We start from the raw sequence: 12,675 nt of genomic DNA, 5'->3' as shown, positions 1-12,675 counted from the left end.
GCATGAAGCTATTTCCGCATTCAGGCGGCGCACTGTAACGCATGAAGCTCATTCCGCATTCACGCGGCGCACTGTAACGCATGAAGCTCATTTCGCATTCACGCGGCGCACTGTAACGCATAAGCTCTTTCCGCATAAATGCGGCGAATTGTAACGCATCTATTTCACCATAACCTGTATGCGGTGGACCTGTGCCTTGAGTTCGCATTAAACCTTATAAGGGTTAATATGTTTTGTGTCCGGTCAAATTTAGTTTCAACTGAAAGTATTGCGTCCAATTTTCCGACTGAAATATTTTTAATTATGTGCAGCATTTTTATTTCAAATAAATTCACCCTGTGCTGTGATCAACCAAAGGGATTTGATTATTAAATTTATGTAAAAAATATGATTATAAAAAAGTGGACACATGACCTCGTTTGAACATTCATAGATATATGACACATGAACCCGGATGGGCGGTGGCAGATATGTGAAGATGCCCCAGATTGGGCGGTGACAGATATATGACGCATGCCCCCACCCCTCGATTTGGCGGTCACAAATATGTGACATTTGCCCCCCGATTGGGTGGTCATAAATATGTTAAACATGCCCCCGATTTGGCGGTCACAGAAATGTGACACATGTCCCTGATTTGGCGGTAACAAATAGGTGACACATGACCCCGATTGTGTGGTCACAGATATGTGATACATGCCCCCCGATTGGGCGGTTAAAGTATGTGACACATGACCCCGATTGTGTGGTCACAAATTTGTGATACATGCCCCCGATTAGGCGGTCAAAATATGTGACACATGCCCTGATTGGATGGTCACAGAAATATGACACTTAACTCAGGTTTGGTGGTCAAAGAAATGTGACACATGTCCCGATTGGGCGGTCACATATATGAGACGTATGGTCCCGATTGAGCGGTAACAGAAATTTCCCCGATTTGGCCGTGGCCATAAGTATTTAACATTAAATATGCCAAGATTTGTAGAATTCTAACTGCATGTTAAACTTACTGACTGAGATACGAACATTTGGAAAAAAAACGCATCCGTATTGCGCAACATCGACCTCCATATATGAACTTGACCTTCATGATGCTTCAAATTTCATTCACTATATTTCATAATTGCTCAAGCTGTAATGAAAAGAAAATACTTGCTAAAATATTATATTTCTGATGAGACAGTTAACAATTTTGGCCACAGTTACGGAGTTATGGTTCTGAAATATGCACAAATCAAACCTATGTTTATAATTATTTTAAAGCCTTTTTTCTTATCAAGGAAAGCAATTTTGTAATTAACTTCTCAAGTATTATAGTAGAACCTTTTGTATAAAGAACTCAGCATTCAGACACACAAAAAGTAAATGCGGGATGAGCATGCCTTTGTACGCATATACCTTTTCATATTTCAAATTGCATCATTCTTGATGAAGTCCACATAAAGTATTATTGTACCCTTTAGGCATCGATGTACGATGTTTGCATGTACTAGAAATAATTATCATAAATAGGCAAATTAGGCAAACAGATCATTTGTTGAATTTTTTAATGGGACCTGCGGGATAACTTTCCGGTTCGTTGCGACCTCTAGGCTTGCTTTGAGAGCGTTTCGAAATCTCGTAGTTTATTTTGTTGCACGAGCGGAAAATTAAACTAGCAGCATTGGTATTATAAGATGACGTCCAACACTCCGAACGATAAAAATAAATATGCCCAAAACGAAGACGTAAAAGTTTCTAGAATACAACCTACATTTTCAGCCAATGAAATTGCAGAAAGGCAATCATTAAGTACTAAGCTAAATCATTAAAAACTTCATCTTTCGCCGGTGATAAAGGGTCTGCCTACTGCCAGTCACCCGAAACATTATCCCTGCGTCTGAGTTTGCGTTGACAATGTGTCAGCCAATGAAGTTGTATTCTAAGACAGTTAGATGACCTGAAGAAGCGTTTAATGATTAAGAAGGGTTCGTTCGCTTCGTTCACTTCGCCCTCTCTTAATCATTAAAATGTCAACTATTACTTAGAGTAGCAATACCTTACACCAACAGCTAACAATAGCGGCATGCCGAATACAAATAAACATCAACATTAGAGCAATTAAAACAAAACAGCACCGAAACGTTTCAAGTAAAAAGTTGTATCACTGTCAGAGAGCAGCAAAAACATGGTTCAGGAATATCCTGGATGAAAGGCGTTCATATATATAAACATGTTACAACAGAGAAATGATGTGCAGAAAGATACATGAACAATCATAGTTTTTAAGAGCGAGTTTTCAGAAGCCGGCGTCTCGATTTGCATCCACAAAACTCTTTGAGTGCTGGATGGAGGATATAAAAGACGCCCCGCACTTAGTTTATGTTGTTAGAATTTTCAGATTCTGAATTCGGCAGTCTTCAATAATATGCTTTACTTTTTGTGTAATATTCTTTATCCAATCTTTTCGTGGATCTCTCTTCTACTAAACGTTGTCTCTTAAATTGGTGTAGAAATCGCCCATACTTTGTCCACAATGAAAGAATACGTCTTTATATCTACAGACTAACGCTTAAACACAGGTGTTGGGATCTGTTGGCAGTGTTGCACTTACAGTCGAACCCTGTTCGCTCCAACTCCCAGGGACTTCCGAAAATACCTCGAGCCTCAGAAAATTCGAGCCAACGATAATCTTTATATTCAGTTTAAAGAAATGAGGCCTTAACAGCATGTTAGAGCAAACGAGTAATTCGAGCTAAACGAGTTCGCGCCAACGGGGGTCGACTGTTTATCACCTCTTCCGATGACCAAACCCCGCGTTCAGTTCAGGCTAACGGCCGCTCACGATAGCTAAGGTATCCAAGATTGAATCCCCACTCGCAGTGTATGTGAAATACAACATAATATGAAGGTTTGATAACGGTGGGCGACTGTCAACGGTGCCTTAACTGCACGCAGGACAGCTTCAATCAAACCGAGACTGTTGCTGTCTTACTCCGGATGCATTTTGTGCTTAAGATAGATCCCTCTTTTCTGCAGATTGTCTTCCTTACGCCGTAAAACAAGATTGCACGACGCCATTAGCTGATTGCATTGTCCCTGCAGTTTCCAGTGCACTATTTGATTAATAGGTATGTTTGTGCAACGTAAGTAATGAAGCATGAAGCACAGGCGACGACATTCAGCGCCGGATTAAGCGGTATTATATGATCAGAGAATGCTGGAGTTATATCCGGTGATCCCGACGGTCCAGACAATACATAACTACATCATGGACATCGTTAGCCGCTGGTTAGCCTCACTGTATATAACGGTCACCAGGCTGTTAGGAACAACATGTTACACACCCCAAAATGCACTTCAATGAATTACTACAGTGTAATAAGTAATATTCAATGAAGTGATTGTGTAATAAATAGCCGTCATAAGATGGTGTCATAATGTTCTTTTATTTCTGCATGGTCTGAGGAGGAACATAAAAAGGGCAAGACAATAATAAAACCAAGTTAATATGACACAGGCTTTCATTGAACTGGTAATAGTGTTCAAGGTTTCAAGTGAACCACTCGGGTTTGACTTTTGATGATGTATTTATAATACATTTGTCTTCTGTTCTTTGTTCCTACGTTGCAAATCTTATCGACACTGTTTTAACTAGGGGTCATGTTTACGTAACGTAGATTAATTGTGTTTGCCATGTTACATGTTGAAGGACGCGAAACAGCAGAAGAGTGTTTCGAATTAAACGAAATTGAAAATCAACGCGTCCCAAATGTATTTCGATAACAAACGTAAACACAAACGCTCTTTCTCTCTCGCTTCGATGCGTGTTCTGGAAACTGTACAACAGCTCGGTTATTTATACAGACGTTCAACCTGAAGCTGATTTGACTTTAAATATGCATTCAACAATACGAACACAGTTCTTCTTAAATAAAAATATGAGAAAGAAAGCCTGATATAGCCCAAAATTTGGAAAAAGGGAACACAGTTCTTATAAGTGGCTTAATTTTCTGCTTCACGGTACTGATGCTTTAATATATTTAAAATGTGTAAATACATTCTGTTAATTTCTACAACATGTAAGAACAGTAATTGACCAGCTTGTAAAGAATGATTCTACTCACTCTAAAATTTTCCGTGAGAAATATGAGAAGCACATTTTTTTATTAAAACAAATACTCAAAAAATAATGTTAAGCTTGGTTTTCACCGTGTATTTGATTAAAAAAATGCACTCCAAAACGTATTCAGTCATTATTGATCACACAGTATTTCGATTTCAAAACATTATATGCTACTTTAAATACGAATATAATTATTTCCATCGACGCTTTTGGGAACTGAAGATTTTAACCCATTGACTTTGACACTAAACGTATATTCAACATTACGTCTCTTACGTAAAACTGAAAAATAAATACCGGAAAGAGAGGAAGGCTTGTACAAAGGCGCCTGCGTAAAACGGTGCGTCCTGCAAAACAGTCCTTATAAAAAATACTGTAAGCAAATATCAGCTTTATTGCGGCTTCCAGGACGGGATTTGTCTAGACACGAGGACAAACATTCTCTTACATTTTACCGGTTCTCGCGAAGGGATTTCTAAAACGGAAGTACCCTGAATAAAAATGCGAAGTGAACTTTGCGTTACAAAGAAACTCAAGTGGGAAAAAGAAATAAGAGTTTGGGGAAAATGGACGATTTTTTTCGAGGGTAAAATTAAACACTGAACATATGGATACAATAAAGGTAATTCCTTTAACCAGCTTACATCGTAATCATACTTAATGTTAAACAATGCCATAATTCAAACAACAATCAGCGAGCGTTACTAAACAATTCGGATGAAACAAAATTTAAAACAGAAATGGCCCGTTCAACTCATCTATACTGACAATTAGTGTTGTAAAGACGTTGATATATATTCTGATATTTAATGCATCCAACATTTTGTGGAGCAATGAGAATCGAATGTTATTCAAGTTTCACTGACACAGCAGATTAACAGGTCTCCAGTCACAACAGCCGTTTCGTCGTAGGTCCGAATCACGCCATTTCAACAAACTGATTTGCTGTCACAGGGGTGTCGATATTCACCCCCCCCCCCCCCACACACACACACGCGCTTCATGGAAACAGGAATATAAACTTATTCTTTGAATAGGGGCCTCATGCCCGACACATATTGGTGGATTGTAACTTGTAACGAACTTTAATTTAATTTATAGCGTTAAACACATGTACCAAAACTATCTCATCTTTATTTTATGGTGTTGATCGTCTGTTCCAAAACGTATGCGTCGACCTTTTCAAAACGTATCGTTTAGAAACCGTCGAAAAGGAGACATTACTCTGTCAGAAATTAGTGTTGCGTTACCAATGTCGTACTTGGCCTGTATGTTATGGTGCTGAATATTTTGATTAGAACAAAACGCTAAACTTTCAGCCAATGAAGTTGCAGTTAGGCAATCATCAGGTATAAGGCTTAATCATTAAGAATCAACTTTCGTGGGTGTTTAAAGGTTCGCATACACCTACTCATCAGATAAACACTCCCTGCGTCAGTTTTCGCGTTGAAAACGCTCACTCTACCCATTCTTAATTATTACAATGTTACTTCATGTTATCTAACTATTACAATAAAAATACTAATCAAATACGCAACCCGTTCATGAGCCCGCCGACCGACAAACCGACAAACTCACTATAGTTGTAAAACGGCAAGGTTTAACGATTAAGCTTGGAACTAACTTGAGGCAAATACGCGATTTAAATGGCTGGAAATGTAGGTGTTAATCTAAGGAATATAAACAGGAAAAACAAGCAAAATAATACTAAATACTGAAATTCATTGGTTTTCATATTAGTATACACTAAAGTTCGCATTTTTCACAGCATTTGTACATAAATAAGTCATTGGTGCTGCGTTTTCATGCATTGTGCAATAACAAAGGATAGACGCGAGATATTGAAACTGGCAACAGTTTGTCGTATAATAATTATATATACTCACGAAAGTTACGAAATCCATCACAGCACCAAAATGTACGCCATGTTTGAATGTGCCACGAAAATGCATACTCAAAATGATAACCAAAGCTCAATTCATGTGAAAACTTCAAATTATGTTGATGTTGTCATTGCTTTTTAAAATGTGCACTAAGTCGATATGCCTTTATGTGTATGTTTTATTTGTTTATCGAAAAATAAAGTTCATCGTGACAAAAGGCCAATCAGAGCCAAATATTTACTGCGCTCTATCTTGGTTAGTTGTGTGCGCTACTGAGTTGTTTCTCATATTGGGCCGTGACTTTACACTTGATGATTTACTTCCATGAATTTAAAGCTGCACTCTTCTAGACATGTCATATTGACAACTTTTTTTTTTTTCGTTTTGGAATCAGCCAAACTCAGTAAATGTCTGAAAACGGGTAATAAAAGACTGCTGATAAAAGCTCAGTTCGCACTTTTTAATATTAACGTTCGAAAAATGATGTTATGGCTAAAAGCGTTACTCAAGCTTTCAGGAAAATGAAAATTCGGCAGTTTTCCAAACATATGAGATCTGTTCTTTTGTGAGTTATCTTTTATGACTGAATTGAAAGCACTTATGCAAAAATCAGCATGTTCTGAGACAAAAAAAAAATGAAAAAATTGTCAAATCGGTCTATCTGTGAGAGTGCAGCTTTTACCGACATGCAATAAGTCGGTAATACTTCATATATTACAAAGTCAACGAACTCATTCTTAAAGTTTTTGTCGCCCCATTGGAAAACACTTTCACCGAGGAAATTGTAGATGGCATGTTTGTCCTTAAAATATTATGGAAACCGCCCATATTTCACAGAAACTGTTCAGTGCATCTTCGTTTTCATAACAGCCGTAGGGCAAGAATGTTCCATATGACATACTTTATAACCATCAAGTAATCGTACACATAGGCAAGACACCTTGCAAAGATCATGTGAATGCAATAAAAATACAGAACGAGACTATCAGTATGCTTATAAGTTCCAAACAATATCACAGCAGCCATTTATTTGTAGATTCCCGTCCAAAGCCATGATCAAAGTACAAGGGCAACTTCGAAAATGAAGAAAAAAACGCTCGCAGATAGTCACTGTTCGAGGAACATTAACACAATGAAGACGATGCTAGACTGGAAGAGTGAATTGTAGATAAATCCTGATATTTTGATCCTACCGTCAGACAGGATAAAGGAAATTATAGTTAAAAATTGCATGTTCAAAACGCTTTACACTCAAGAGGATAGGCATTTTCGATCTTTTAACAAACAGTAGTCTGGCGAAAGATAGTTCATACGTAGACCAGAATTACTTTTTGTTTACGATTATTAGCATCCCATAGTTATGTTAAATAAAATAATCATTAAAGGTCGATAACTCTGTTCGCACTCTATCAAGGCAAAAACTATGTTTGCACCATCACATACTTGTCACACACACACTTTACACAAGCCTCATTAATGTATGTCTGTTTTCCACCTTATAATGACTGCAAAAATACAAATCTAAGCTTTCCAGTCACATATATATATATATAACTGTCGTGCAAGCTTAACTTGCGCGTTCATCACTGTTAGCAAGTTATACATACTTCATATACGAGTTGCCATAAACGTAATCTATCGATCAGCTACACGGAAACGGCTCGGAGTCGATGAGTGTAAGCTTTCTAAATACCCTTGCGTAACTGATCCGCTGCCGTAAAACGTTGCGCATTTATCACTTTTCTATTATTAAAGAAACATTTAAGTTTCACTTACTTTTCAATTTAAAAATAAGTAATGACTCTGGGTAGACAGTTTCATACTTTTTATTTGATTTTCACAGCTGAATTCAACATTAAAACACTTTGATGAGATTTCTACGAAGAAAGTTCACGTACCTGAATACTCTCACTTCCAACACCTGGTGATGAAGAACAAAGTTTGATTTCAGATTATTATATATAAACGGTTAACTGTAATGGCAATCAGTGACAACCACCAGACTTACTGGAATGGCAATCAGTGACTACCTCCAGACTTACTGGAATGACAATCAGTGACAACCACCAGACTTACTGGAATGGCAATCAGTGACGACCTTCAGACTTACTGGAATGACAATCAGTGACATCATCAGTGACGACCTCCAGACTCTCCGGAATGACAATCAGTGACGACCTCCAGGCTTACTGGAATGACAATCAGTGACGACCTCCAGACTCACTGGAATGACAATCAGTGACAACCACCAGACTTACTGGAATGACAATCAGTGACGACCTGCAGACTCACTGGAATGACAATCAGTGACAACCACCAGACTTACTGGAATGACAATCAGTGACAACCTCCAGACTTACTGGAATGACAATCAGTGACAACCTCCAGACTTACTGGAATGACAATCAGTGACAACCTCCAGACTTACTGGAATGACAATAAGTGACAACCTCCAGACTTACTGGAATGACAATCAGTGACAACCACCAGGCTGACTGAAATGACAATCAGTGACAACCTCCAGACTGACTGGAATGACAATCAGTGACAACCTCCTGTCTGACTGAAATGACAATCAGTGACGACCTCCAGACTGACTGGAATGACAATCAGTGACAACCTCCAGTCTGACTGGAATGACAATCAGTGACAACCTCCAGACTGACTGGAATGACAATCAGTGACAACCTCCAGACTGACTGAAATGACAATCAGTGACAACCTCCAGTCTGACTGGAATGACAATCAGTGACGACCTCCAGACTTACTGGAATGACAATCAGTGACAACCTCCAGACTTACTGGAATGACAATCATTGACAACCTCCAGACTTACTGGAATGACAATCAGTGACGACCACCAGGCTGACTGAAATGACAATCAGTGACAACCTCCAGACTTACTGGAATGACAATCAGTGACAACCACCAGACTTACTGGAATGACAATAAGTGACAACCTCCAGACTTACTGGAATGACAATCAGAAACAACAAAAGCACTAGCAAGGCGTATAAATTTTTTTACACCATTTTTAATTAACTCTTTTCCGAGTGTCTATTTTGATGTATTTTAAATAGATGTTTCGTATTGATGCTATATTTGATATATTAAGCTGTTTCTGATTACTTTTATATGAACATCAGAGAACATTAAATGCATTAATATAAATTAATATGTTTTGCTTTTAGTACACTCAAACGAATTTAACAATATAATATTACTTCAGACATATCCGGTTCTTTTAACAGCAGCCGGATATATGTGCTTCCATTGTCTTTCATTGACTTTCAAATCCTATGAGACCCGTCTATTGTGTAGAGGAGGATATTGTCAATTTACTACCGACAGATACTACAAGTACAGTTAGTAGACCTTTAAATAGTGCAAAATGAGTCACTGTATCATGCCCTGTTTCAGTTGAAACAAGTTATAAAACTACAAATTGCTGTAGCATACCTTTTTGGACGACACCAAATTAACACAGGGCTACCAGGCACTGACGTTTAACACTATTATCTATCACTCGAGGAAATGACCAGCGAATATTACACTGGATACCTCAAACAGTATCGAATAAGAAAACACCTAGTACACTTTACAACTACGGTACATGTAAGTGATAGTGAACTTGAAAACTCAATGCACCGACACCAAATTGTATAAAACTTTGGTAAGTTGTGCACAGGTAATCTTTAGTAAAGTTTGCCTATATGAAGGATATGATTGGTTTATAGTTATAATTAGACAGTTAATATTGACCAATCAATTGACATTTTGGCCAACTTTGACCAAACCATAATGATCAACCAGTTTTTTTTATAATTGGCTACACATCTTTAAGTTAAAAGATACCGCGAAAGATATTGAAACAACGCAAACAAACTAATAATAGACACACACAAAATCATTAAATCACTTACGTTGATCCAAATATTGGTGAAATCATTCCAACTGGGTCAGGACTGTGTTAAATACAGCCATTTTATCACCAAACCCAACAACAAAAACAACACCGAAACATCTTGCAGGTATACATCATACATTTAGTCATAACGAAGGCAAAACATGCACTCTGAATTAGTTTATTTGTTTTCATGAAATTAACACTAAGGCAGGTGCCAATGTTTTGGTATACTAATAAATAGTTGGCAATAAGGACTCAGTGTTAAATATGCTCGCCCTCCTCGCAAACACATGTCAATGTTTACCTTCAAATTTTGTTATTATCTTCTGTATGGGATTTCATATAGACTTCAACATATACAATAAGTGTCCAATTTTCTTAGTTTTAGAAATATATCCCAATTATAATGTTGTTTTCCTGCACGTGCCTGCAAGTCTATTGTTAGCTTTGCGTAGGATGCAACAACTTTCATTTTGTAAAGGCAAGACACGCCACAGTGTCACTTTCTTGGAAATCGTATACTTAAATATAATGATTCTGGTTGCGTAAAATTGTTCAGTAAAAATTGATAAACTCCATCATTATTTTTCTTGAGTCCAATTAAGAATATAATTTCAACCAAAAACGTAGCTAAAAAAGAGCGTTCGTATTACATGGTTTATGGAAATAATAATTAAATTGGATCTTCAAAGAATGTAAAATAAAAAAAAATCCCTTTAGATTGAAGAGTTTATTACCTATTATCTGTGCTGCTCTTAATATGTTTTATTGTCTATTTTACAAGAACCGTTTCTCGTACCGTTTATCAACCAGTTAAGGCTTGTTCGGTTTGCGATTTTTTTTTTCACCAAAGCGTCTCGTTCTCGAGTTTCTGCCTTGACGTACGTGAGTTTGAGCAGGACAAGTGGTTTTTAGACTATCTGCGCATGCGCGCAGGTAGTCTTAAGACCGCAAACTCCAAAGAACTACTTCTATTCATGTCGTGTTTACCCAATTGTTTTTCTCAATGCGCTCTATGTTTAGCAGAATGACGTCGAAACCATAAAAATAGATTAGTTGTATTGCAGTCCGAGTATGAGTTCTTGCTTTTTTAGTCAACACCTTTCCATTTTCTGCGCAATTAACTACAATTATCTATTCCCCTCGGTTATTTACCAAGATTTTCTTTTTGATTCTTCGACTTGCTTTCAAATTGCCATCAACGTTGCAATCTTATAAACGTATTTCAATAAAGTGTTTGCTTTTTTAATTCGCACTATTTTAATACGTGCGTCCTATTTTGTTACCCGGTGCATTATTATTTTAAACTATTCATGTCAAAAAGTAGATCTGACGATACTTGACATTGAAAGTATGTAGGCCTATGGCCTTCAACCTAAAAACGAAACATCCGCCAGGTACGAAATATACAAGCCTATAATACGAAACGTTTTTGGTAAAGTAAGTATATAATTAATTAACCAATGATGTGCTTTCACTTAGAGATAGAAATTTTGAAATAATATACCGGAAATGCAAAAAGGCAAAACACAAAAACGAACATTTGTAAAAGACAAAAAATGTACGAAACAAAAATGGATAAGTCATGTTTTAAAGGAGTTACATTATCAATTTGATAAAATACATATGAGATAGATTACTTTTCTTGCTAACAAATTTCCACGAAAACTTATTTTGAAAGTTAATAAAGAAATATGTAAAAAAACAATTAATTTAGGAACTTTTTGTATGTAGTAGGTACGGGCTCATACATTATAAAGGAACTATTTGGAAACGATACAAATACCCCATTTTACCTGTTTTCCCTGTATCCCCAACACAAAATCCTAATTGAAGCTTTATAATATACACATTTACGAACGCTAAAAAAGTATTAATAACGATACCTTTATAACCTTTATAACGAAACAATAATTGTGTGCAGTATATTGCAAAACGAGTATTTGGTATTGACGTCAACATACTTCAACAATCAATGCTGTAGTTCCTAAGTATGGAGATATGTCATCAACAGAGCCGGATCTGTCACAAATATCTGCATACTAATATCCTTTATGCGCGGACTGTTACCTAACAGCTGACCCCCGTGACTTGTTTATGTTCAAAGTTCTAAAACCATTAGAGTACAAAGTTATACGTTAAATGCTTATACCGTACTATGGAAAACAAAACAGCTTCAATGACTCCCCAATCAGAAGAAGAAGGGAAAGTATTGCTTTGGGAAACGCAGACCCCCTTCAACGTATTTCTGTCAAGATGTAATTATGTCGTGTATAATACGAAAACGAATAACTTTTTTTTTCATAATGATATAAGAGCTCAGCATATGAAGTTCGTTGCAACTTTATATTTACTGCAGGAACGTGTTTTGCTTGATATCTGGGACCAATATTGGACATCATAATCCCAGTTTATATGCCTAGTATTCCGGGGTAGGTCCTTCTGTATTATATTGAGCTCATTGTATTCTCTTTTTTCCATACTCATAAAAGTAAGAGATGTATTTGATTTATATTAAATTTTAAATACATACGCCAGTGATATTACTGTGACTCCGCGGAAGGACTGAAATTTATACTATTATTATTTGTAGCCCAGCCCATGTGTACAGTATGTGTGATTTGTTCTTAAGTGTATCTATAATTTGTATGCTTTGATGAAAACAAAACCAACAATGAAATATTATAAAATTTATGTATTAGTTTTCTGCATTAGACCATTACGATTCGCGTTATCTCTGGTCATATTGAGAGGAAGCTGTCTATTCCATACCAGCT

At 36.9% G+C, this 12,675-nt stretch overlaps 1 protein-coding gene across 8 annotated transcripts in view; it reads right to left on the bottom strand.

The window, feature by feature from the left end:
* The window catches only part of LOC128218214 (pleckstrin homology domain-containing family G member 7-like), a 187,691-nt gene that overhangs the window by 88,426 nt on the left and 86,590 nt on the right, over nt 1–12,675 (bottom strand). Inside the window, exon 1 of one of the 8 annotated variants that reach the window (XM_052925823.1) lies at nt 9,915–10,013. The exons of the other annotated variants lie outside the window; for them this stretch is intronic. Within the exon in view, the coding sequence (XP_052781783.1) occupies nt 9,915–9,940 (26 nt within the window). The 5' untranslated portion in view covers nt 9,941–10,013. Of the gene's footprint in view, nt 1–9,914; nt 10,014–12,675 lie in introns of those variants that run through there. 8 annotated transcript variants of the gene reach the window in all.

The sequence above is a fragment of the Mya arenaria genome, chromosome 14, assembly GCF_026914265.1.
Source record: "Mya arenaria isolate MELC-2E11 chromosome 14, ASM2691426v1".
Lineage (NCBI taxonomy): Eukaryota > Metazoa > Mollusca > Bivalvia > Myida > Myidae > Mya > Mya arenaria.
This window is presented reverse-complemented; position numbering and strand designations above follow the sequence as displayed.